The sequence below is a fragment of the Poecilia reticulata genome, chromosome 22 (assembly GCF_904066995.2).
Source record: "Poecilia reticulata chromosome 22, P_reticulata-male-v2, whole genome shotgun sequence".
Classification (NCBI taxonomy): Eukaryota; Metazoa; Chordata; class Actinopteri; order Cyprinodontiformes; family Poeciliidae; genus Poecilia; species Poecilia reticulata.
The window spans coordinates 1703074-1730022 of NC_088851.1; the positions used below are offsets into that span (position 1 = coordinate 1703074).

At 37.7% G+C, this 26949-nt stretch overlaps 1 protein-coding gene across 10 annotated transcripts in view; it reads left to right on the forward strand.

Annotated features, from left to right (window-relative positions):
• akap6 (A kinase (PRKA) anchor protein 6) overlaps positions 1-26949 on the forward strand; it is a 224321-nt gene that overhangs the window by 95633 nt on the left and 101739 nt on the right. For all 10 annotated transcript variants that reach the window (XM_081603033.1, XM_081603032.1, XM_081603036.1 and 7 more), the window contains 2 exons: positions 1443-1539; positions 2788-2990. In XM_081603033.1, the coding sequence (XP_081459159.1) occupies positions 1443-1539; positions 2788-2990 (300 nt within the window). The remainder of the gene's footprint in view (positions 1-1442; positions 1540-2787; positions 2991-26949) is intronic.

The window sequence follows — 26949 nt, forward strand, 5'->3', positions numbered from 1 at the left end:
CCCACTGCAGCACAGCAGGTTGTCAGAGGTGGTTAAGTCTTGCGGCTTGAGCTCCTCCAGAGAGACTCACACACGCACACGCACGCACGCACGCACACACACACACACACACACACACACACACAAATAAGATCAGAAAGAGCTCTAATGGTGTTCAGAGACCAGACTGGAGGGTTTTACCAACACTGCCTCAGGCTACTTTGTGTCTGTCCATCTATCTATCTATCCATTAAACCATTATAATCAGTTCATCCAGCATCATATCTGCTCTCATTTTTTTTATTCATCTTCCCCTTTCCTTTGTGTTTTTCCTGCTAACTATACTAGAGTTCTCTTTTTCTTTATATTAAAATAGGACTCTGTTTTCATGTTTTCTCCCTTTGCAAATTTCTAGGTTCAGATGTATAAATTGTACAATAAGAGACAAAATGTATTACATAATTATATGTGATGAGAATTTGCACTCCTCCCCCTTTCTTAACTGCAGATGTTTTAGGAAATCTGAGATGTTGTTCAAAGCTTACAATCACTGTGGGTGCTAAATGCAACTCAAAATCAGATGAATTCACCAATGGGAGCTTAAATAGTATGGTTGCATTCAAACCCACAGGATCTCTTTATTATTATTATTATTATTATTATTATTATTATTATTATTATTATTATTATTATTATTATTATTATTATTATTTTTACTTTGTGAACCAGTTAGCATCCTCTCCTCTCAGAATATCAGTGCTCATAAGGTAATCATCTCAAACTCTAAATGACCAAAATAACTGCAGCTACCTAAAATAGCAGCAGAAATTTGGCTCACTCACGTTTACATAATGTTACACCAATTTAGATTTCTAGAAAAGAATTTACATAAGCAGAACTTTGTGAATTCAGTGAAATTCAGTTAAATGTATTTAATTTGTGTCTATTCACAGCAAATGTCATCTCAACTGTACAAAAGAATTATTTCAATTTAGTCATACATACATTCCAACTGATTCTAGTTATCAATAGTACATTACTCTGAATTAATTATTCAATTATTACCTGCTTAGTAGTCTGGGAACAAGGCATGTGTTGTATAAAAGGAGAGTCGCCAAAATGGAAGAAAATGATGAAAAGTCAAATCACATTCATGACGCTTTTGATCCAGAAACACTGACCAATGACCAATCAAACTGAGAACCTAAGCTCCATTAGAAGGGCTGCAGTGAACCATGCTGTGTCCAGAGAGCTGCTAAGTTTTTTTTATTGTGAAATTCTGGTTAAGAAAACTAGCTTACTTTGCTAGATTTTAAGCATGTGCATTGATATTTTCTAAAATTATCTGATGGACAAAAGGAACCTTCAAGTTAGCTACTTTAAGATAGACTGGTTAAGTTTCCACACCCCTGAATTGTTCTGTTTATGGTGTTGATTTACAGTGAACTTTGCTTCTCTTTCAGACCTTCAAGCTGAATGTGGACAGTCAACATGCGCTGAAGGAGAGCATATTGGTAGAAGGAAAAGCACTACTCAGCGTCATCACCTCCCACCAGCTGGGTATGTTCTTACTTCACACATTAATATTATTGTTATTGTTTTTACCTGGATTAAGCCACTGGCCTTCAGGAAGTAAACCTTATTAATGTGGCGATAGATAAGGATGAAGACAAGAAAGGAGATTGGGGTTGAGGGATTGGAGATGTGGAAACAAACAACAACAAAAAAGGAGACAAAACTGAGAGAAATGTGTTTATAGCAATTGATACCATGTTCATTTTCAATATTATAGCTTCAGTTAAATTCAGAAGTACTGTAATTACCCCAAAGGGAAATAAAATGTCATAAATTTAAGTATCTTCCATCCACAACAATCCCGAAAGTCATTGTGGATGGTGATACTGTGGGTAGGAAGGGGTCTGATAGCAGTTGGTTTCACAAAGACTAAAGAATCTCTGATAGATGACTGCTGCTGTAAAACAGTTTCACGACTGGTATGATATGCTAGCTGCTCTACTTTCAGGCAGCAGAGACGATATTCCACAGTAACATGTCCTGGATGACACCAAATTCTGCTAATCCACCTCCTTTGCTTTTGTTGCTCCTCTCTAAATCTTTGGTTAGAAGTCGAATAGAGAGACGATGGAGAAGGGATATGATTCTTATTTATTATGATCAATAAAAGAGAACTTCCTGCTTCTCTCCATCTGTTGGTCCTGCTCTGCACCCAGGAAGCTCTGGGATTTGGGCTCATAGTTCAGGTATTATTTGATTTATTGAGATGAAACTGATCAGCTGGTCCTGGTGGTAAAACAACAACAAAAACATTCTTGTTGAAACAGTTATAGTTGGATAAAAACAACTGTCTGACAGCATAAGACCAAAAACCCACCCAACTGCACAGCATCCCAAACCACAGGGAATAATTATTCCAAAAAACACTTAACATGTAAGAACTAACATAACAGACCTGCCTTCTCCAGTGACTACTAAACTGCATTAACTTTGAGATGGCCGGGTCACCAAAAAGTATTTACTTCAAAAATGGACAAAGCACTGAACCTTCTGGGTGATGCAACCAATAAACACAGTTCAAAAGATAAAACTATTGAATAAGATTCACTTATCAGCAAACTTTTTACAAAACTCACAACAGTGCAGTTTTAATCCCCATGTTTTGTTTTGTCAAAATAGGTTGGTTGAAAGAATTTTCTAGCTTACCAAAGCAATAGGTAGGTAAGTTATTTTCATGATAACTATTATCCTGTCTGACTTGTCCCCTGGTTCCTCTTGTTCTTATTCCTCCAGCTCTGAAGGATATCCTCCATATGGTTGGAAGCCAGTGGGATCAGCTCCAGTGGCAGATCCGACGCCAACATGGCTGGATGCTCCGCGCCCTTCGTTGCATCCAAACCCGCCTCCTCTTCACCAGCCATTCACAGCAGCCCTGTGCATCCAGTCTGGACTTGTCAGCCAATGGGCAGTTTCCATGCCTTGCAGAAGACGTCAAGGTAAGCAACTAGTGTGCTCCGTCTTCTCTGTGGCAATTGTTTGTTATTCTACTTGTGTGCTTTTTGTTTATTTTTCATTTTGTGAATCCTTCCGTTTCCTCTCTGGTTGATCCTCCCTGCATCCCTCTTTATCTGCTTGCACATGCAGCTCACAGTTATAGCAACTCATCACCTATGGAACACTTGTGTGTATGTTTATTCACTGTAGATGCCAGTTACCTTCCTGGCTTATATATAATTTTGCTGTTGCAATGTTTCGTACATAATTGATTGACAGAATCTGGATTTTTGCAATGAGTGTTCAAGTTAGACTGGTCAGGATTTCTCTACAGAAAGGGTCACACTTTATTTGAAGGGGTGTGCATAAGACTGACATGACACTGTCTTAAACATGTCATAACAGCAGTCTTGAACATGAAGGAGTCTTCATGACTATGACTGTTGTCATCAAGTGTCATTCGGTAAATAATGACACTTTTAATGCAAATTTTAATAGAACTTTGTGTTAAGAGTCATTATAGACCGTATAATGCAAAGTTTACACTTTTAGAGCAACTTTGCATTAAAAGTGTCATTATTTCTGAAGGACACTTCATGACAACCGCTGTAAACTTTCTTGAAGACTCCTTCATGTTCATGGCCGTTATGACATGTTTATGACAACGTCATGTCAGTCTTATGCATCAAATGATGGCTCATTAGAAGGCCTAAGGAAAACATTGACTTGCTGAGGAAGTTGTTACTACCACTAGGGAGAGAACTGAAACATGCAGGATGCCGACCCTCAAGGTCCAACTTTGGGCACCACTGGCCTAAAAGAACTAAAAGTAACTATAATGTGACTCTCAATGAGGTGGAAACACACTGGCTTTGTCTTGTCCAAAGACACTTATGATTGTTGTAGTCAGCGATACAAAAAAAAAAAAAGTAAATAGAAAGTAAAAGGTTAGAGATTTAACATGTCTGAAAAGTCACTAAGGTACGTAGAAGCACCACAAAAATGATCATTTTGTTCATTTGTAATCATGTTTTATTAATAGAGATGTGTCAAGAGCCTTGTTTTTACTTTAGATCTGAACATTGTTTGACCTCTGAGGTCGCTGTGATGTCTTCTCCAGGTTTTTAAGTTCTTCGACAGCCGACCTTTTTTCTGCCTACTCATTTTTATCTCAGTGATGTAGATTCTCTGACTGGTCATTTTAATGAACATTGTCTCCTCTATTTTATACAATATCTGCTGTGTTAAAAAGAGGTTATTGCCTGTGTCAAATCCCACACTGTAGGTAAATGATAGTATTTGCTGCTTAAAGTGTTTTTTCAGAAACAATTAACATTTGTGGAAGAAATCTAATTTACAGGAGCATCTTCTATTCTTAAAGGATCTTCTAGCCTCTTTTAATAATGCAGTTAAAGAAGCAAGGGCAACATATTTTTCTAATTTGATTGCTAAGAGCAAAAGCTCTAAATAGTTTTTTATGCTATCAGGATCATTACTACCTCATCACAAAGGATCTTGCATGTTCTTGAGTGAGAAAGGTTTGTTTTTGCCCAGTTTTTGTCTGGAGATCTGGAGCTTGGTGGGAAAAAAACATCCTGTAAAGGAATCCAGTGCTCCTAAGCTGCAGGAACTGCAGGGTGGGAAGATGTGGATTTCTTTCTTGCAATAAATGAGACAACCTTTTTCTTGCAAGTCTGAGCATTCACTCTTTATTTTGGTAGGGGTGTAATTCTTGCAATGAATGGATGTGGAGCCTCTAGGTTACAGCTACACAGATCTGATGTCCATGTCTAACAGTGTGGGGAAGGACTCTGGTTCAAAAATCTTCATCAAACATTCTGTGATAAAAACGGGGGCGGCGAGGACTCTCGCCCTTCTCCATTAAGTCAGTATGAATGTTAACAGATCTGGACCTTTTTTCCAGACCATTGCTTTTAAGCTTTATCATCTTGTTTACTTTTATTAGCATGTTACAGGTGGCTTGGAGCTCCAGCGCTTTGCTTTGAGTGTTGTTCATTGACGTCTCAAATAAAGCCCAATCCAGTGAGGATTGAGCAGACAGCTTTGAAATGGTCTGTTCCTCCAGGCCTTGCAGCATCACTTCCATGTCGGCCCCTGTCAGCAGAAGCCCAGAGTTGCTAGCGGTGTCTAGTGTTTGGCTAGTCTCTATCGTTTGGGGGTTTTCCTCCTCACCAGGTTCTCGTTCTTAAAATGTTTGGATGTGCTTATTCGTTGTGTTACCCATTTCGGCAGATGGGTAAGATGTTCAGTTCTTGCAGAATATTTTCCATCCGTTTTTAGAAAGATTTCACAGAGCTCTTCCTGCCTAATACGCCATTAATCAAACAAGAGTCACAAAATCTTTGTATCTGCTGCCCTTCTCTGTCTTTCCTTTGTTCACTTTTTCCTTTCTCCTCTGTATTCAAGACTTTCTTATCCCTTTCTGCTTTAACTTTGCAGTCTGCTCATTTGAAGAGATTGACAAGATTCCTATAAATGTCAGGAAATATCAGTGCTAGGGTGGTGGGATTTAGGGACAAGGAGAAGATACACTTATGCCAGCAACTACATCAGTTCGACATTACAACAAGCACTACGGATTAAGACACATGTACACACGTCTTAGTGAACAGTAGTAGTACTGTGGTGAGGGAGCTCAGCACCATGTCTCTGCACGTTGTTGTGTGAAGTGCATCTTGTTGCATGCTGACAATGGAAGAAAAGGTGGAGTGCTTTGGAGGTGTGAACACTAAAGAAGAGATGAGTGAGAGAGAGAGAGAGAGAGGTTTTTAATACCAGTGTGAAAGCAGTGTAATATTTAACAGCTTAAGGAGATTTGTCTGTCACATTGCAAGCTTTCAGAATGAGTCTGAAAATATGCACACACAATTACACACTTACAAATAGCCAATCCTAGTTTCTTGGATACTGAAAAGTGGATTTGTGTTTTCAGCGACAGCAGGTAAATCTGAATCTCTTAGCTGTTTCAGAACCCAAATGTCATCATGTTTCGACATTCATAGCTCTTTAAGCACATTTAAAAAGAAAACGGTATGTCCACGCATGAAAGGGACTGTATAGTATGTCCCAATACTAAAATTCCAAGCTATGTAGTTCTTTGCAATACAGACAAGAAAAATGTAACCAATGATAGTTTCGTCTGGCGTTTTTGAATTAGTACTTGGAGCCCAAATCCACCCCAGTCCTTGAAACCCAGAAACCTGTGGCTCCGGTATGTTGTCCAGGCAGGCCGGTTTGAAGTTGTCTGTTGATTGGTTCAGATGCCGTGGATGAGGGTACAGTGATGAGTCATCTTCAAGATCTCAGTATCAGAGGTTGTACTTGACATTTTGTTATTTTTTCTGACAGCATCAAAAAAATCCTGTAATATATTTTTACGCACCAATTTTTAAAAATAACAATGACATATTCAAATGCATTTAATTTTCATTCAGTTTAATATTCAACAAGATGAATGGAAAACACACATTGTGCCATCAATCAGATAAATACATGTAACTTTTTACTATGACAAAAACTACTGACTTTGTCCCCAGTAACTACATGTAAACAATCAAATTAAATGATTGCACTTAAATTCTGAACATGGATATGAACTCTACACCCACTTGTGCTTAATCAAAAGTGTCAGGATTTTCATATTGATCTGGAGGCTGACAAACAAATTGCAAGCACCACTTAGCTAAAATTTTGAAATCAGGGAACATTTCTCCATTTAAAGTGATCAGAAGTCATCAAGATTCTGAATGAGGAGCATTGGGAGGAATGTGCTCCTTCTGCACTAGACCCGTTCAACTGTGTCCTGTCCATAACTGTACAACGTGCTGTCAGCTCCGAGACATTAAACTGTGTTGTTCATTGTCCAGGTCAGAGTAGATATGCTGATGAAAACTTTTCATTTATCTATTTTGGTAACCTGTGCTATGTACTTTCTGCTTAAGGTTAAAAACATCAGTGTGTCTGTATCTGTATGAAGTAGTCAGGTGTAAATTGTAATCCATCAAAATGACGGAATCTTCTGTAACCATTAAAAAACAAAACAAACAAACAAACAAAAAAAAACAGTCTAAGATTGAATCTATCTTATTAAAACCACCCCTGCTCAAATGGACAATTTATTTATTGATATTTAAAAGATGAAGCTTAGGTAAATATTTTTTTCCAGACCAAATGGTCTCAGCAGCTTCAGCAGGCATTTGATCCACAACTACATTCCATGCAGCACTCGATGCAAACAATGCAGACCCAACCAGGGCCAGAATACAACAGGGCTCTGGTGACTGCAGCCGCACAGGTGTTCTAACTATCTGTGCTACCCATGAATCCGTCCTACCTCGTGGAAACATACTAACTCAGCAGATTTCTTATCAACACATCCTACCTGTGGAAAAAGGCAGAAAGATGTAGGCTGTCTATTTACAAGGAAAGTTGATTTGGGGGTTAGTTACTCTTTAAAGAAATACACATTTATGTTGCAACATTGTGGATGAAATTACTTTAACTTATTAATATTACATTCATTATACCAGTACAGTGTATGTTGGGTGGTGGTGGCTTTAGTTGGTGCCTTAAAGGGCGAGTTGGTTGGGAGGTGATGGTTCAGGATTAGACCAGCCCCCATGTCCACAGGCAGATTCCTTTGAACACAGGGGACACAAATCATGTTAAAGAGCTTAACCAAACCTCCCCCCATCCTTCGGCTACATTGATCTGTCGTCAACGTAGCCGGAGTTCAATGTAAAACAGTTTATAAAGCAGAACAGCCTTTCTGTATGTTTGGCCTAAGCATGATTTACTTGTCACACATGCACATTTTGTCTTAACGCACACACATCGACAACTACACAAGAAATATGTGTCGTGTCTCCTGACAAATACAGCAATGGTAAAACGGTACCATTGCTGTATCCTTTTAAAAATGCATTTTTTTAACGAGCTTTTCATATTTTGCTACTTATTTTTTTAATAAATGCCATCTGTCCTTCCATCCATCTATCCTTCCATACCTCCCTTATCCGGGGTCGGTGGCGGGGTCAGCAGACACCTGGTCCAGCTCCTCCAGGGAAATCCCCCAGCTGAGAAACATCAACCCTCCGGACCGTTCTGGGTCTTTCTCTGGGTCAAACATGACAAATGATATCAGACATGGTGAAATCTGTGTTGTGTGTTTTTTTATACCTTTGAAGTTATGTTTAGAACATATAAAGCTGAGATCATTTAAACACTAAAATACAAAGTAAAACTTAGACAATTAAAGTCTAGAATTAAAAACAGACTGAGACAATGATGTAACAATACAACAAAATTATGATTCAACACATGTTTTCAAATAAATGGAAATGTGGTGTGCAAAGGTATTCAGCCCCCCTGAGTCACTACTACATGGAACCACCTTTTACTGAAATTCCAGCTGCTAGTCTTTAGGGTTTGTCTCAGCTTTGCCCATCTGGTGACTGAAATTTTTGCCCATTCTTCTTTGTAAAACAGCTCAGATTAGATGCAGAGTGTTTGGGATGTATTGATAGTTTTTAGATATTGCCGCAGATTCTTGATTGGCTTTAGGTCTGGACTTTGACTGGGTCATTCTGGCACATGAACATGCTTTGTTTTTAACCATTCCATTGTAGCCCTGGTTTTATGTTAGAAGGTGAACCTCTGATTGAACTCGCATCATTCAGTTCTGTGAACGACCACGGACACACAGAAAAAATGTAGTCAAGCAAAAAAGCATGAAGACCTGTCATAAACGCAAAACAGTTTATAAAGCAGAACAGCCTTTCTGTATGTTTGGCCTAAGCATGATTTGCTGGAACTGCAGTAAAGTGTTTTATTATGGAGTCGCATCAAAACTAAGGGCAAACATGCTAATGTTAGACTAGTAAGCTGTCCTAATCAAAAGCAAAATCAGCTCTCTATGTACAGTCAGCTCTATGTTAAGAAACAAAGATCTGACTGTCAGGATACTATCACTTTCTTTTCCAATTTAACTTTTGTTTAAGCTGCATGATAATATTAACCTTCAGAGACTTCAATGGGGCTAAACTACATGCAGCTTGCAGAGTGGGTCAGTTGACGCACAATTATTATGTGACAACAGAGCTGTTAACACTGAAGATATACATTATTTTACTGCATGTATATGACAAATAATGAATATTACCAGGGTCCAAAAAGTCCTGATTATGACATCCAAGATTTGCTATGGCTATGAAAGTCGTTTTTGATTTTAGAGATATATTTAGTATTGTGTCATTTATGGGCTTACATAACGCTCTGCTGGTTTATGAACAGGGTACTGCACAGCAGCAGAGAAGGGTCCACATTTGTCTGTTAAACAAATGCATGTGTGTGTGTGGGTGTGCATGTGTGTGTTGTGTTTGAAGAATTATCAGGTAAAAAGAGATAAGTGACCTTCTGTGGTTCCCTCTTTGGACATTCTGAACTGAATTTAAAAAACTTCATGCGTGTGTGTGAAAGTGTATGCGTGAGTGTTTGTACACCTTATGATTGTGACTGTTGGCTCTTCTGTGTGAGTATGCGTGTGTGTGTTTGTCTTATCAGTGTAGCTGGTGGAGACAGCTTGTTGGCCCCAGGCCTCCATTTCACCCTACAGACCCCACAGAGAATGACAGAGAGAGGGAGGGAAAGAGGGAGTTGAGGAGTGCAGATACTTCAAGAGGGAGAGAAGACGGGAGGGGGGAAGGTTGTATGGTTACAAAAACTCCTAATGGAAGGACTCACCAGTCCAGGCTAATAAAATGCAGATGATTTGGAAGGTGGCAAACATGTTCTGTTTCCTCAACTGTTCCTCAATATTCTGCTGGCTCAGGAAAATTAGACATTTTTTTTACTTTTTCCTCTTGTTGTAATTAATGTACCAAACCTACATAATTTTACTTTTTATAATTCTGATGGATTATTAGAATCACAAACCTGTAACATCAGAGTGGAGACTGGTCCTTAACTTACTTTGAACTGAGAGGATGGTGGCACCAGGAAGACAAAAGGAAAGATGGGAAGGTTAAAACTGAAGTAATTATGATCCAGCTAACCAGAAGCATGGTGAATGAAGCATTCTGAACATGCAGAGTGATATCCCAACCCACCCCGTCCCTCTGAGTGATTTAAATATTGACCCCAGGTTATTACAAGCTTTTTAAATCAAATTACCTAGTGTTGGCCTCCTGCCTGATACCTGATAGTGCCAATCAGACAGCTCATCCTGCTCCTGGAGCTCCACCACAGCACTTTACATAAATTGAGATTACAGTTGGGAAGTTTGGGGAGTTAGTTTAACCACTAAGGCACACTTTAGTAGCATAGTCTGTGTTGAAGTGATTTGTAAAACTGCATTTCCAAGTTATTGGAAAGTGATAAAGTTTCAGATTTGCAGGGATTTTGTGTCAAACAGCAGCAGCAGCAGCAGCAGCAGCAGCAGCAGCAGCAACACTGCAGGTTATCTATGTGAACTAAATCCAAAGATGGAGGTCTAACAGATAAAACAGTGAGTTTTGTTTTCTGTAGCTCTCTAATACAACACATAATTTAATTACTGTCTCCCTAAAAGGCAACAATGTATTAACTGAATCACTGTACCAAAGGAAAAAAATGTGTATAATTTTTCTAATATTTTACAAAGCAAGTCTATCTCTAGACTTTGGTAGAAACTGAATCAAGCTGGAGCAAACTGGATATATTTGGGACTCAATCGATCAATTATTGTAGAAGTGGATCCTTAATGTCCTTCTGACTGAAGCTCTGTGAGTTGTTTCAGGTTCTTCTGTTCTGGTTTTAATCCACTCATACCTTAGAATGAGTTAAAGCTGACACACAATTTCAAAAACTTTTTAGTCAAATGTTTTTTTTTTCAGCAGTAAAAGTTAATATAGTTCATGACCACCGCTAGAGCAGTTAGTGAAAGCTTTTGAAATGACTCTAATTTAATGATTCTTCAAACACATCTGATCACAGATTCATTCTTTTTTTTAATGTAAAAAAATGTAAAAGTGCCTTGAACACCCCATCTCACCCCCTCCCACCTGCAACATCTATGGAAACCACATGAAATATGCAAATAATTAACGCTGATGCCAATAAGGAATAATTAACGCTGTCTGCTCTCTCTGGCAGCATGCTAAAGCACTCCAAAATGTAATTTTTAAAGTGAGTTTAAAAAAATCCCATCCTGCTCTTTCTGTTGTTGCCACCGGCATTCTGACGTTTCTCTTGCACTCTTAAAGACGGAATAAATTGATGGTGCTGGCACATGCCGTTTTCCTATTTCAATTTTCTATTTCCATCTTTCTCAAGTAGTAATTCCTGGAATGGTAAAAGTGGACTTCAATTAATTATTAAAAGAAAAAAATAGTACATAAGTGCAAAGCAAAAAATTAGAAGACAATCCACTGATATACTTTACCCTTTGACATGTTCAGTTAAAATATCTTAAAGATATTCTGTAAAGTAAGTTTCCAATCAAGTAGCAAATATATTTAAGAAATCATAGCTTAAAGCTAATTTTTTTTAATTATCTCAATTTACTAAGTGAAACACCTATTAATCCCACACACCTTTTTATGAGACGTTTTTTGTCAATCATTCCCAATGATTGGCTTAGATCAGGACATGCTCTAAAAAATAGATGTTGTTCTTCTGGAGGAAGTCCTTTCTGTCAGATGCATTCTTCTTCTAAAGATCCAGTAATCACTACAAAGCAAAGACATAGTTTATTTTTGTTTAACCACAATGCTTGTCTCTGACAGGACTCGTGGCAGGCATCTTCCAAAAGATATTAAAACTTTAAAAATAGTCTCAGTTTTGAAAAACAATGTTTTTATTTAAATACTAAATCAAAATGACTTGTGACAAATAATTCTTAAAGTGCATTTTCCACTTTAAACACATGTTGAAGCTTTTGAACTGTAATGGGTCTGAAAGAGCATTTTTGGTGCAAAAATGTCCCATATTTCAAAATGAAAGGCACAGTACATTGCAAAAGTATTTGCTCAACCATCCAAATTATGGGTGGTTTGGATGGACGCAGGGACTTAACAGCGAATACAAAAACTGGTGTTTATTTAGGAGATAAACTATTTCTTGGTCAGACAGGCCGGGGTCAGAACCAGGGAATCCAAATCAGGGTCAGGCAATTCCAGATCTCGGGGTCAGACAGACAGGGGGGTCAGAGTCAGCAGGTCCAAATCCAGGTCAAAGCAGGTTCCAGATCTCAGGGTCAGACAGACAGGGGGTCGAAGCCAGGAGGTCCAAAACCAGAGGCGGGGGTCAGGATCGGGGACAGGAGAGGCAACTAGGCAGAAGGAAGAGACAGACAGGTTAGTTACTGGGCAGTTAGCTCAAGTTACTACAGCAGGCCTGAAAGTGTTACCACTGAGGGTTTCACAACAATCTGACGCCGTGCAGGGGGAAGATCCATCCTTATATGGCAGGAGCTGGGGATCCGGGTGATGACGATCAGGTGTGAGTGGTCACAGCTCAGCAGCAGCTGTGACATCAGGTGTTCCAATCACTTTCATGGCCACAGGTGTATAAATGAATCACCTAGGCATGCAGACTGTTTTTACAAACAGAATGGTTCGCTCTCAGGAGCTCAGTGAATTCCAGTGTGGAACTGTGATAGGATGTCACCTATGCAACAAATCCAGTCATGAAATTTTCTTGCTCCTAAATATTCCTCAGTCAACTGTCAGCTATATTATAAGAAAATGGAAGTGTTTGGGAACGACAGCAACTCAGCCACCAAGTGGTAGGCCAAGAAAACTGACGGAGTGGGACCAGCAGATGCTGAAGCACATAGAGCGAAGAGGTCACGAACTTTCTGCAGAGTCAGTCACTACAGACCTCCAAACTTCATGTGGCCTTCAGATTAGCCCAAGAACAGTGCACAGAGAGCTTCATGTAATGGGTTTCCATGGTAACCAGCTGCATCCAAGCCAAACATCACCAAGTGCAATGCAAAGCGTTGGATACAGTGGTGTAAAGCAACGCCACTACTGGACCCTAGAGCAGTGGAGGAGCCTCCTCTGAAGGGATGAATTGCACTTGGGTTTGGTGGTTGCCAGGAGAACGGCACTGGTCTGATTGTATTGTGCTAAGTGTAAAGTTTGAAGAGGGGATCATGGTGTATGGTTGTTTTTTAGGAGCTCGACATGGCACCTTAGCTTCAGTGAAAGGAACTCTAAATGCTTCAGCATACCAACACATTTGGACAATTCCATCTTCCCATCTTTGTGGGAACAATTTGGGTCTAGGCTCTTCCTCTTCCAACATGACTGTGCACCAGAGCACAAAGCAAGATCTGTAAAGACATGGATGGAAAGTCTGGTGTGGATAAACTTGACTGGTCTGTTGACTGAGAGCCAAGCTTTCCCTAAATTTACTACATTTTTAAGACTGAAGGCACATAGGTGAGCCAAAAGCGTTGACAACATAGTAAACAGAGATCATTTAAAGAGCAAGTATTGGAATGGAAAGCAACATGCTCACAGACCGGGAAATGCTAACTGCAGTGGTAACTGCTAACAAATTTCTGGAAAAGTATCTTTGCACAGATTTTTAGATCTTTTTATGGGTATATATCTACCAAGATAAGCTTGATAAATAATAAGCATACACACAATTAGGATAAAAAAAATATTTATACCTCTGGGAAATTTAATAACTCTCTAAACCGACCCTCTTCAGGACAAAGCTGGGACTCGCTTTGTTTTGTCTCTGCTCACCATCAGCGTCGTTTTTCCGGTCACTGCCTCTGCTGTGTTTTGGTGGTACTGCAGTGAATTTCAGCCTAATTTTGTCGTCGTATTGCTTAAAAAGCTAACAGTCTACCTTACATATCCACAATTAGCATCAGTATACCTTCTACATGCCATTTATGCCATCGATTTTTAGGTTATTTAATAATTACGTGAGAGAGTCTCTCTCTCTCTTTCTCTCTCTCTTTTTATATATGTACATATATATATGTACATATATATATGTATGGGATTAAAATCCCATATCTTATGAGCAAATCAGACATTTTGAAAGAGCCTTGTCTCGTTCTGCTCTGGGTATTTTTCAGCTGATTGAAAGGATGTTCTGAAACAGTGGACACTATTTATTTTTCATTAGGGAATGTTGACGAAGGAATTTTGCTCTAATGAGAAACCAGTAAATGTTTGCACAGACACACAAAGCACAAAGACATTTCATCAACTTGAACATACACATAATTTGAAATGAATGACTATGCCTGGATATAAAAAATAGACACAAACAAAAATACTCATTAACAAATGGACTCTATCTCTCTCTTTCTAACACACACACACACACACACACACACACACACACACACACACACACACACACACACACACACACACACACACACACACACACACACACTGTCCTTCCAAACCCAACACACATGCAAACACTTGCTCTCCTCCCTGGTGACTTAATTACATTCTCTTTCTAGCTCTGCTCTTTAAGTCACACAATCAAAACCACATTTTGATATCATTTCACTCATTTGTATTCATACATCAAGGCATGCACATTTTCTATGCAAACTCACTGACATGGCTTCTCTCTGTTTCTGATCAAAGTATTTCCATCTTGTTCTTAAATAAAAGAGAACAAAAAACACTAAAAGCTGCAATTACTCTCTAGAATGTCTGATGTGTGTTTTGTAGCATTAAATGCATTTGTAAAACTCTATTTACTCAAGTTTTGCTGTTATTGCCACTCCATATCTGAAAAAAGCAAAAAGCTTGTCTTATATTTTCCTGTTAGGTGTTCAGTGGAATATTTATCTGTTATAGTATAGATTGGTGACTGGTGATAAATTAGGTGAAAAATGTAATGTTTTCACCTAATTTTTCTGTAATGTGAATACAGAAATATCACATTAAGGTATAACAGACAATTATGAAGTCAGAAAAATGCTATTCTGTAACAGTGAAAAAGGGACAAAAAAGAAGGTTTTGAAGAAAAGATTCGACAAGAACAAAAACCAACATGGAGGAAGAAGGGTTTCCTGAAAGAGGAAAAGAAGCAATGCTGAGATTTGGAAAAGGGGGAGTGAAGGATGTGTGAGGATGTGTGGGGGATGAAGGGATGCAGAGATGGATCAGACAGAGGAGTGGAGGCTGTTTTTGTCTCTCTACCTGTGAGGCACAGTAAATCAGCAGCAGATAAGGTAATTCAGTGAGTTGTACATCATCAGGCTGCAGACAGTTTTATGGCCAGCAGATTGGCTGTAAGGGGTGCTGATTACAATGAGAGAAAGAGCAAGAAACATGAGGAAGAACAGAGGAGAAAGCTGTTTGGAAGTAAAACTCTATCTATTAGGACGAGGCATGAATTCTAGAATTCTAGATACGACGCAATTGACATGAAGTTTGTATGTGCAGAGTAAACTAGGTAAAAAAAATAGAATCTTAGAGGTGCCATGTAATTTCAAACAAATCACCTTATCTTTTGCATCATGTCAAAAAATGACGAACATTGTTTTTTGGGTCACTTACTTTTGGAAGACATAGCGCCGAAACACAACATGGAAGAAAACAAGCAGCCAAGGCCTGCTGGATGCTATGGTGAATGTCGTACTGGGAAACTTTGATTTCTATCATTCATGATTGATTCATTCAAGGTTTGATCAAGTAAATGCCTGCATGGAAACCTTTTCTGGCTGTCTTCAGATTTTTTAAGAAATGTAAATAGTTAGCAGTTAATAAATTAATGGTATGTACATGTAATAGACCTGCGCAGTAGAGCAGTCAGTAGCTCTGTAGCTTTGTAGCAAGAAGGTAACGGTTCAAATCCTGGCCTGGTGTATTTCTGCATGTTCTCTGGCTTTCCCACAGAATCCTAAAACATGACTGTTAAAATGTCCTGTGATGAGGCAGAATGTGTGATTGTGCATGTGCACGCGTGCGTGTGTATGTATTGTTGCTTGTCTCCTGTCTGTGTTGCCCTGTGATGGACTTGCGACCTATCCAGAGTGTTCTCTGCTTTCCCAATGACAGACAGAGATAGTTAGATTTGTTAGAAAATGCCTTAATACTACAGACTTTCTTTGAGATACTAGAATTTAAGTGTGAGTAGATGAGGACTGCTTTGTAACAACACCGTCATGGATGAAATGACAACTTTTCCAACTCTCTTTTATTACTACGATCTTTGCATTTTAAAATTTGGATTATTTTAGGTAGATTTTTGTCAAGAACGTAATTTTCTCACTTTTCTTAAATTCTGCTAAGAAAGCAGATTTTGTCCTCTTACAATGCCAGGTTACGTATTGCAGGAGGACAATACATCTTTATTGCCATTTTGTTAGGCTTTAGTTAGAGTCTAACAATCTAGTTAGTTTTGTTAAACTCTAGTTTTGTTAGTCGAACAAAGCTAGTTTTTGTTAGACAAAATTTCTAGTTTTTGTATAGCAAAGATATTTTCTTTTATGTTTGCTAGATAAAAGAAAATAGCTAAAAGTAGCATGATATTGTACTTTATTATTTGCTTCATAAACTTAGCTGTCCACTTTGAATATTATAAAATTTAAACACTACAATTTTAGCTGCTCCTTGCACAGCATCCAGCAGATAGACTGGTAACTTGTTACTAACAGGAAACACCAATAGCCAGTGAACATCACTGTAAAAACGTTTTATTAAGTCAACAAAATCATTTGCAAAGCTGATAAAAGTTTTACAGGCTGTTTACAAGAAAACAGGCTTTGATTTAAAAAAAACTGGATTTTACATCGTGTCTGCACAGTTTGCTAGGGGAACAGCTGGCATAAAATCACACAGTAAACCAACAGATAATGGGAGTTAAGTTTAGTCAAGGACTCCAATACTGATCATTTACCAATGACTGGATCAGGACTGTGAGCTGACGCCTGGGCTCAGATCGGGACATTCTGACTCTCCACACCAAATGATTGCAAATGCCACCGGTGGATAATTATTATTTAATGACTGTCATTGGTACAAATCCAGTTGCTGAAAGGGAGGTCAAGAAGGACAAAAAATATGGCTGCAGAGAAATACCTGCAAGCTCGGTTCCTATTTGAGGAGTGAAACCAGAGGGTGTTTATTTAGTATTTATTCTGCACTTCATCATCTCCCGTCGACTAATCCACTGGCTGCTGTACGCACCACTGACCACGCTGTATCGCTAACCTCTGCCTGGATCACAGTTAAATACGTGTGCCTGTGTGTGTGTGTGTGTGTGTGTGTGTGTGTGTGTGTGTGTGTGTGTGTGTGTGTGTGTGTGTTTGAAAGAGAGGGGGAGAAAAAGAGAGAGAGGATGATGTCTATCCCACCATCTGAAACCTTGTTAAATATTCATTGACAATTATTTCGCTTTGACCGAGGAGTTGGATGGTGCTGCTGCATAGAGAGAAATCTGAGAGGAAGTGTGTGTTTGAGAGAGACAGAGAGACATAGTGAGTGATAGCAGGGAGATGAAAGTGAAGAATAATGCATGACAGTTTAGGAAAAATTATGATAAATCACTTGTTTGTAAAATCAATATATAACTTGCAGCCAAACCAAAAACATGATTTTTTTTTTAGTGAGACGGTGCCTGTTATCTCCCACACTCACGCGCACAAGCGCACGCACGCACGCACGCACACAAGGTCTAATCATAATAAGATGAGCTTGTTAAATATTAAATATCAAATAATGCCCTTGGTTGACTTTGCTGCTCCCTGAAAGACTGGCTGTTAGTAAAGGAGACAGAAGTAAAACACTCAGCCACTCCAGGTGCAGCCATCTTTGTCTGCTTTCTGATACACTCTTGTATGAACCTAGTCTCAATGCCAAAGAATTAATTATCCTTTGTTTAATTCAAACATCATCCTTTGAGTATTTAATAGCCATCAGAACTTGGACTTTAGATAATTTATAAGGTTATTAAGAAGCAGAGATGTTATAAAGAGGACAGGTATGAACTAACATCAGCAAGCTGTGTGGTTTTAGCCCAATATTGTAGCTTTGCATGCAGTAAACTAATGTTTAGTGAATATGTTGTCTACAACTATAACTTCAATGCATATATAAACATGCACAGAAATATTTCACATTTACTCAGACACAACAGCATGCACCATAGACTATGATATAGGTTGCACCAGTTGTGGTTTGGATTTGAGGTGTGGGGTCAGTGGACAGCCTCATGGTGAGGGAACTGCACCTTTTTGTGGTAAAGTCTGTGGTGATGTTTCCCACTGTGGCAGGTTCCTGGTTGAACCCACCACAGTGGGTCAAGATCGATCTCCTCCTCCTTCTCCTTGAGCTACTGTTGCTGTCTAAAGGAATGTCGGGGCAGAGCTGGGGCCCAAGTTATTCATTATTCACATAAATTATCTGTGTTATTTAACTCAAAAATTTGAATTGTTTTATTTGCAGACCACACATTTTTTTGTTGCAGACGACATGGGGAAGTTGCTTAATGATGTGACTGAAACTATGATCAAAAAATCTGAGGTACGAGCATCACAATGTTTACAGAATTTACACATTTCCAAATATCTGTGCAGCTTGGCTTAACTTTCAATCAAATTAACAGAAAAGTAACAAGGCACAATGAAATCTAAGGTAGATACCCAACAGAGTGCAGGTTATTAGAAAGTTAGACCATGTTTTTATCTTGGTCATAAGAGTAAACGGTGAACAGTGTTCGCCAAAGACTGGAAGCTCCTGTTGGCTGTCCAACTTTCAGTTGGTTGACTGAAAGCTCTGGTTCACACTTTCCTTTTAGCGACTTGAACAACCTAGTAATCTAGCAGTCAGTATCCAGCTCTAATTTATTTTCTAAGCTAAGACGGAACCTGGCCATTCAGCCTCACTTTATAAAGATACTACAATAGGAGTTTAGATGATATTAGGACATTTCTTAAAGATACATTTCAAATCCATTCTGGGTTCAACAAAGAGTGCAGGATGAGAAGGCAAACATTGAAAGCCTTAGACAAAAAAAGTCATTTATATCAGAGCTTTGACTTTGGCGCTTTGACTTTTTCTTCCAAATATATATTTTTGTGCAGCCTCATGACAAAGCATTAAAATCCAGGCTATATGTCAGTTCATTCAAGTTGATACAACCAATACTAATTCAACACAATGTCATCTTGAAACACTTTACAAGACAAACCTGTAGAGTTTATGTTCACTCTGACTCGCAAGGATCCAATCTATTCATCTGCTCAGGTTCAGACTCACTAGCAGAAGGTCCAGTCCTGATCAATACAACACAGCCAACTTTAGTAAAATTCAGAAAGACCCTTGTCCATTGGGCAACTGTGATATATTTCTCCAACATTAATCACACTGAGTTTAGGATTAGGATTCTCACAAGCTTTGAGAATTTTGAAGCTTGTTGTCTATGTGCGCTGATACTTTTATCACATCTTTGCAATTTAATGTACAAAAGAAAAAATTATATATTTTTAGTTTAGTATTCTGTAAAACATGTAATGGACGCAGTTTTAGACATAAGAATTCAATTTCTGATTTTGTATGATTATACTTCTACTTTAGTTATTAGAAAATAGTAAAAAGTGATATATATATTTTTTCTCTAAAACATTAAACAACTGGTTGACAAATGGCCAATGATCAATCATTAATCATCAATATAATAATTGTATTTACAAATATTAAAAGCTGCCACAGTCAGGCTACGTTTAAAAGTTGGTGGGATGAGAGTTTTCAAGTAGTTTTGTTTGGATAACAAACCAGTTCTTGACCTGAACCTTTTGCATTATGCTGCTGTTGCTATGATATGCCTGAGCAAACAGGTGCACCAGCATTTCTAATATGTTTTTCTAACGTTGTATTCATATTCAAACTTTGAGCCCTGCTCAAAAGCATGACTGCTTTTTTCATGAGTTAATTCCTTCAGGAAGACTTCTTTCTCAATGCACTGCGGTAAATATTAAGATCTCAGGATCAACAGTCATGCCACATTATCATATCATTATGTTGTGTTCATTATTTTAACTTTTGTGGTCTATTGCAAATGAATATAAGTTAATAACAATGTCTAATTCAGTTTATTCTTAGGATGTTCACAAGAAGCAGCTATGTCATAAACGGACTAAAGAACTAACTACATTTTAAACTCCAGTTCTTTTGTTCTTATGTTTTGACCAGTTGAGATTTTCATTTAATCCTAAGAATAAAGTTAATGAATCAGTTAAAGCATGTGCTTACTGAAATGTTTTGGTGTTTGGAGAAAGTTTTTTCTCTTCTCTTAAAGAATAAAATGTGTTGTTTGCTTATAATCTCATCCACTCATCCCAGATATTACATCGCTTGGCTTTGCTAGCCATCTTATTTATTACACACTATGTGGAAAACAATCCAGGTCTTGTTTTCATTCTTGCTCTTTTAATGGCATTAAGAAAATTTTTTATCTGAATTATGGTAAGCAAATTCAAATCTGTTCTTAGTTTTGAAATTTAATAAAATTTTTGAATTGACTTAGACAGATTTAAAAAGTATCTCAATCAAACTGAAAAACATCCAGCAAAACCAAATTAACTGTTTAATGCAAGAGTGTTAATTTGTCCAAGGAAAGGAATATTATCTGGGTTTGAGGAATTATCCAAGACACAAGTGGAATTTTGTGTCAACAATATTACTTTCTTTGTTCAAAAGAAATATCATTATATCAATGAATTACAGAAAATTGACTTTACTTACCTGTAATTTACCTCCAGAATCTTGATTCCCTCTCCCACCTGACACATAAATAAAAGCCACATCTAATTTGCTTGTTCGGAGTCCCATAGTGATGGATTTGAAAATGCTCTAAATTGGTTTAAGGTAACTTTATTATGAAGGCATCTACTGGATTTTTAATGGTCTGAACTGAGCTCGGCACCAGGGGATAACTTTTTGTTGTGTTAACAGAAATTGGAAGTCTACTAATTAATTTTTGCTACATGTCTCACTGCTTGAATCCATGAAATCACATCATCAGTCTGTAATTATATGATAATCATTGAAAAGATTGAGGATCACAAAAAAGTATATGTAGATAACAACATTTTATTCTTTCTGGTTGTTTGGTTCCTTTTTTTCTTTTTCTCTGCTGACAATACAAAAGTGAGTACTGTTAAGTCAAGGTTTATTATAAACTATTTTTTACCAAGAAAACTATGACTACCAAGTGTCAAAAATTAGATAAAAAGAATAAGCTGTGGTTTCATGGTTCCTCTATGCAGCATCTAGCTCTATGTTTTCAGCAGTAGTTTTCTTTTATACCTAGCAATAATGCAGCCCTTACTAATAGAGCTCCATGATATTAGAAAATCTAACGATGGATGATAATATTGGTCAATATTGCGGTGATGATGTCAGGTGCAATACAAGTTTTTCTTTTTTTTGTCTTTCTATTCTGTTTCTGTGGAATATCATCTCTGTTTCACTGAGCTGTTAGCATGTCATTACAGTCATGAAACTGCAATGCAGCAATAGTCTTTATTGTGAGGCATTGTGGGACTTGACTGGCTGCTACTGGAGCTCCTTCCTGCCCACAGCATTATCATCCACGATTCTTTGAAGATATTTGGATGATATGAGTTATGACAATATTTAGTTTCCCTTTGGGATAAATAACATATTTTTGGATTGAATTAAAGGGATTGCTATGTCTGATCAAAGTAAGGCACTCATTTTTTTCAGTTCTTTTCTGTCAGTTCTGGTGCTTAAAGCTGATGGATGAAGTCAGATTTTGAACAATTACTTTCCCTTTCCTTTTTACTTCCCACTCTTAGATTAAAGTAGATATTGCAACTCCAAACTGTGACAAAAAGTCCCTCTTTTTGTCACAGTCCCTCTGAAACACTAGTCAACTCCATTCTAGATAATAGAGAGGTCAAAAATATTTTGAATGTTCATGTTTTAAAACTGTAACATTTAGTCAGAGGTTTATAGAATGTAATTACCTTCTATGTTCATTAGCTTCTATATTTGTTTGTTTTTGTTCTGTTAATTATTAGTGAGTAAGCATTAGTTTGACAAATGCTAAATGTGATTATTTATTCTACTAATTTATAGCTTTATGATTCTTTTTTCAGTTGAAGTGTCACATTAAATGTTGATTAATCCTACAAAATAAAAAGAAAACTTCTTTATCTTCTTTAAATGTTTAAAGAGGCAATATTACATATACTACAGTGCTATTTTAGAGCTTAATTTAGCAGCTGTTACCTTCAGATAAAATGTAATATGTGTCAAATATGACTTAGAAGAAATTTGACTCTACAATTTGTCTCCTTGAATTCCTCTGTCTCTTTAAGAAGCTCCTGCTCTTCTGACGCTCTGCCTTCAGAGCATTGGCACAATAATCATAACAATGCTCCTCCATTGTTCCATTTACAGCTCTTCTTAATAGCGTTTCACTGAGAAGTAGTTCTTGATAAGCTCAGCAGACACTCAGTTCCTCCAGGTCTTTCCTAAGGGCTGCTCTGTGATGCGGAGGCTCAGCTGCAGGCTACAACTTTCAGGAGGAGCTTTGTGGATATAGGTGGAGCTTTGTGAGAGCAAGCGTTTAGGCACCCCCAACTGGTTGCCAGGGGAGAGTCAAAGATTTCTCAAATAAATGGATGAATAAATCAATAAAATAACCCTCTATGATTTTAAGTCTATGATTTTGGTGATGGAATAACATTGTGTAAAGTTCAAAAAAGTCGATTTTCCATACCTCCCCCATCCCCTTTATTAGCAGCAATAAAAAGATGAAATTCATCCTTCAGGATGAGCTGTGATAGAACTAGACACAAGGAAACTTTCAAATTTACATAAATACAAGTTGGGACCGTCCACCATTATTTTCCACTGCCATCTTAAAAATAACACATATTGCCTTGCTGTGTCTATGTAGGTTTGCTTGCAAGCCCTGCAGACTGCTTCTAATTTGCTGATCTGGTGGAAGACAGGAAAAAAGAGAGAGTGGAGTTTTCTTTTTGTCAGTCAGATTAAAAGCTTAATTATGTTTTTAAATGATATTATAATTCAATATGGAGGAAAGCTGCAATGGATTGGCACCAAAATAATTAATCACACATCAAAAAAACCAAGTGATATCTTTCTGCCTTGGCCAGCAGAAAACAAAGTTGGCAGGCATGCTGCTCAGTTGAACATTTATTTCACTTTACTGCATTTTCATTTTTCAGACCAGCCCAATGCACGGAACAAACAGTTTCAACTGCAATGGACTTTACCAAGCTCCGCCCAGAAACGCCCCTCAAAAACTCCACATGGCTGCATGTCTCACAAACAAAGCCTCGCGGAGCTTAGTTTCTATGTGTAAACATGGTGTCTTTCATTTCGACTGACTCTCTGCAGAGTATTTCTGAGTCGATTAGAGTAGCATTTCTGCCGGATTTTCAAAAAATATCAGCCACGACAATGGACAGGGGAACCAACAAGTTCATGTCATCTTTTTTGGACGACATCAAGGTGTTTGAGCCACGCGACGTCTCCTACATTGTGCGTGTCGCAGATAAATGCTACCGGTCGATGAGGAAAACAGCAGATCCTCGCACCCTCAGCATAAATATAGCTGTGGACAAGATCACTGATGCCTATTGTTCTTGCAAGGCTGGGTGAGTCGGGCATTCATGGTTTTGAGGGTTACTTTTGAAATCACTGATTTCTGTTGGTAAATGTTCGAATGTGCCTAGGCCTGATACACGGTACTCGGTGCTAGCGTGGCTATCACGATTACAGTTTAGTAAAAAGCCTTTTCAGGTAAAATAAAATCTTTAATGTCTGTCAGAAACGGTACACATTGCATATTGATCTGTTCAGCTAACGTAAGACTGTGTAACAGACAGGCTTCAAGGTGTAGAAGTTGTATCGGTACTGCCATTATGCTGTACTTGGCTAAAAGGTTTTCATAATGGATGTGTTTATTATTGACTTTCTTTTTTTCATTCACTAAACACAAAGAAAGCAAAGCAATAATACTTACACCAGCACACAGTCCTTTGTTCTTATTGATCTTATGACGGTTGAGCTGCAAATGCGTTCGTGCACAAGCGTTAATCCAAGCAAGGCTTTCCATTTCAGATTTTGGAAATCTGTGAATTTTAGTTCCACAAATACGATCAGGATACCTGACATCGCCTGTACAGATACCCCACTGACGGTGGAAAACCATTCTTTTTCGAGTCCTGACGCAAAAACTTTCTGCCGGTCTGCTAGTCCACAATGTACATTAGCATGTGTTTATACTGTAGCTTGTGTTTGTGAGACGGTCACGCACATGATAGCTGTACTGTGACGTGAAATGGGCATTAACCAATGAAACACAGCCGCTGTGGTAAGGTCCATATATTAAGAATATCTCTCAGATGTAAATAATGATTGGGATGTGTTTTAATATTAATTGTAGTCTATATGATCTCCAGTTATGGTTTCCTAACATTATTATCAATGCTGCTTGTGTACATCAAAACCAGCAGCTCATTTACTGAAGAAAAAATTCTCTGTGATTTAGTTTAATGATGCAATCTTTAACACTTATTCACATTCTGCAAACAATGTCAATTAATTGACACATAATGAATGTTGTGTCGGGATTTTGGGCTGTTTGAGCTGTTCTGGGCTTTTCATGATTTCTGTTCCTTGGTTTCTTATTTTCATTAGATCAGTCTTGTTTCTGTTTTTACTTTACTTCAGTCCTTTATTAGTGATTCCAGTTTATGTTCTTGAGTCTAGTTATTCTAGGTTAGTCCAGTTTTATTTTTTAGTGCTAGATTATTTCCTAGCCTGTTGTGTACTCTCCCTTGCACCCTGGGCCACTTTCTCTCTCCCTTCACACCTGCAAGTTTTTGGTAGTGATGGCCAAATGAAGCCTCATGAAGCTTTGCAGCCCCCTGCTTTGCCAAAAGTGTACTACTCAAAGCTTCATTCATTACTCATCTGCTGCTGAAACTGTGATGGCCTTGTCAGTCAACATCATACTTCAAAAAATTTGTATTTGCAATATTGCCACAAAGTGTGTTTTTTTTTCAAACCCATGCTTAGTAACAGTAAAGTAACTGAAACCTATTTAACTGCCATCTTTTATTAGTTGATAAAATTATTAGTACCCATATCATCTGCTATATTCTGACTATTGTATTATAGTCAGAATATAGCAGTGACTCCCTGTGCTTTTTTTAATTCTCATTTTTCAATTAAGTCTTTAAATCTTTTTACCTCTCCGCATCCCCTCTTCATCAGCACATCATCATGTTGGTAGTGGCTGAATTGAGACTTAGAATTTAGATTACTATGTGCTGTTCTCTATATCAAGGATTTAAACCTTGATATAGAGAAAACTTGAATGTTGTGGTTTTACTTTTAAATGATGTGGTTCATCCAGCCATATGGATCCTGATATAAACCAAAAGTGTTACACTATTTACACTTCTAAATGACAGCAAAAAGTTGTTTTTTTTTACAAAACAGTGTTGCACTTCTAGCCTCACTCCCCACACTTTAGTTTTGGCTTGTGATAAGTTTGGTGTTATATAGATCATATGGGCTGTTTTTATTTTGTAGGGAATGAGTACGAACAGCAAAACTAAGAACACAATGTCAGGATGTTCTGAAATACAAGCTGTATATTTGTTACACAGAGAGGAGGTTTATTAGTTGTCAAACTGCAGTGTGACAGTATTGGGTACCTTTCTGTTTGTTCATACTGTCAACAAACAGCTTTAAATTAATTTCCAAATGCCTGCAAGTCTTCTAATGGTTTTTAATTTGTTTTCAGTAACAGATGCCAGTATTTGTTTTGCTTTGCAGGGATCAACAAATTTAATCTAATTCTGAATTAATGTCTTTAGGTTGAAACCTTTTTCTTGTGAAATCAGTAATTAAATGTATTAAAATATGGTAAAATGTCTTTTAGCATTCAAAACATTACATGTATTGCTTTTAAACTTTTAAATTAGCATAATTCATGTTGGATGCACCTGAGAAGTTGAATACCAACTAATTTGAAGCTCATGTTACTTTCCCTGTGTTTGGTCTCCTCCTTTCCTTTAAGTAGGTTTTTCAGCAGTTTGGTTACTGAAGCAGAGATAGATGGACATAGAGGAGAAGAGATGTGTAAAGGAAGGAAGAGAAGGAGATGATAGAGGCAGTCGATATTTCTAGCATTCTAATTAAGACCTCTCTGTGGAATAAATCCATATAATTATCAGTAAATGAAATACAAGGTCACTCTACCTGACAGAAAGATGGACAGAAGATGAAATGGGGGAAACATGCAGGGGAGAACAACAGGAATGCAGCATGTTTAGCTGTGTGGATGCTACTGGCATTATATTAGAACCTGGCATATGCTTCCTGAACTACACGTTACGTCTCCCTTTAAAAACCAGCATATGAGGCTTTCTGATAAAAACATAACAATGAGAAGAACTCCAACCAGAATCCTGATTGATCCATGTATATTCACATCATTCTTCAGTGTTGTGGAAAAAAATGGTCAACACAACATTTTGTTATATCCCCTCCCCTTCCAAAAAAATTGCTATCAAGAAAATAATATAGTTTTTGTGGGTGATAAAACTCAAAGCAACTCCTCCAAACATGTTTGGTAAGTTTGTATTTTGTAAAGGCTTTGTCCTCCCACAAGATCATTTTCTTTAAATGGTAAAGATGAATGTTTTTATTATCTGATCCAAAATGCCATTAGGAAATGTAGTTTTGATTTATTTATGTTTGTCCCAACTTATCCAAATATTTGATTTGTTAATTTTATTTGTTGCTGTTCATTTACATATTTTATGTATTGAAAAGAAGACTTGGAATAAGGCCTTGAACATTATTCCATCACCTCTGTGAGGAGCAGTATTGCTGTAGTTATGTTGACAGTATTTTAAGTGGGCAGATTTTGGTTGCTCTGATTTTTAAACTTTGC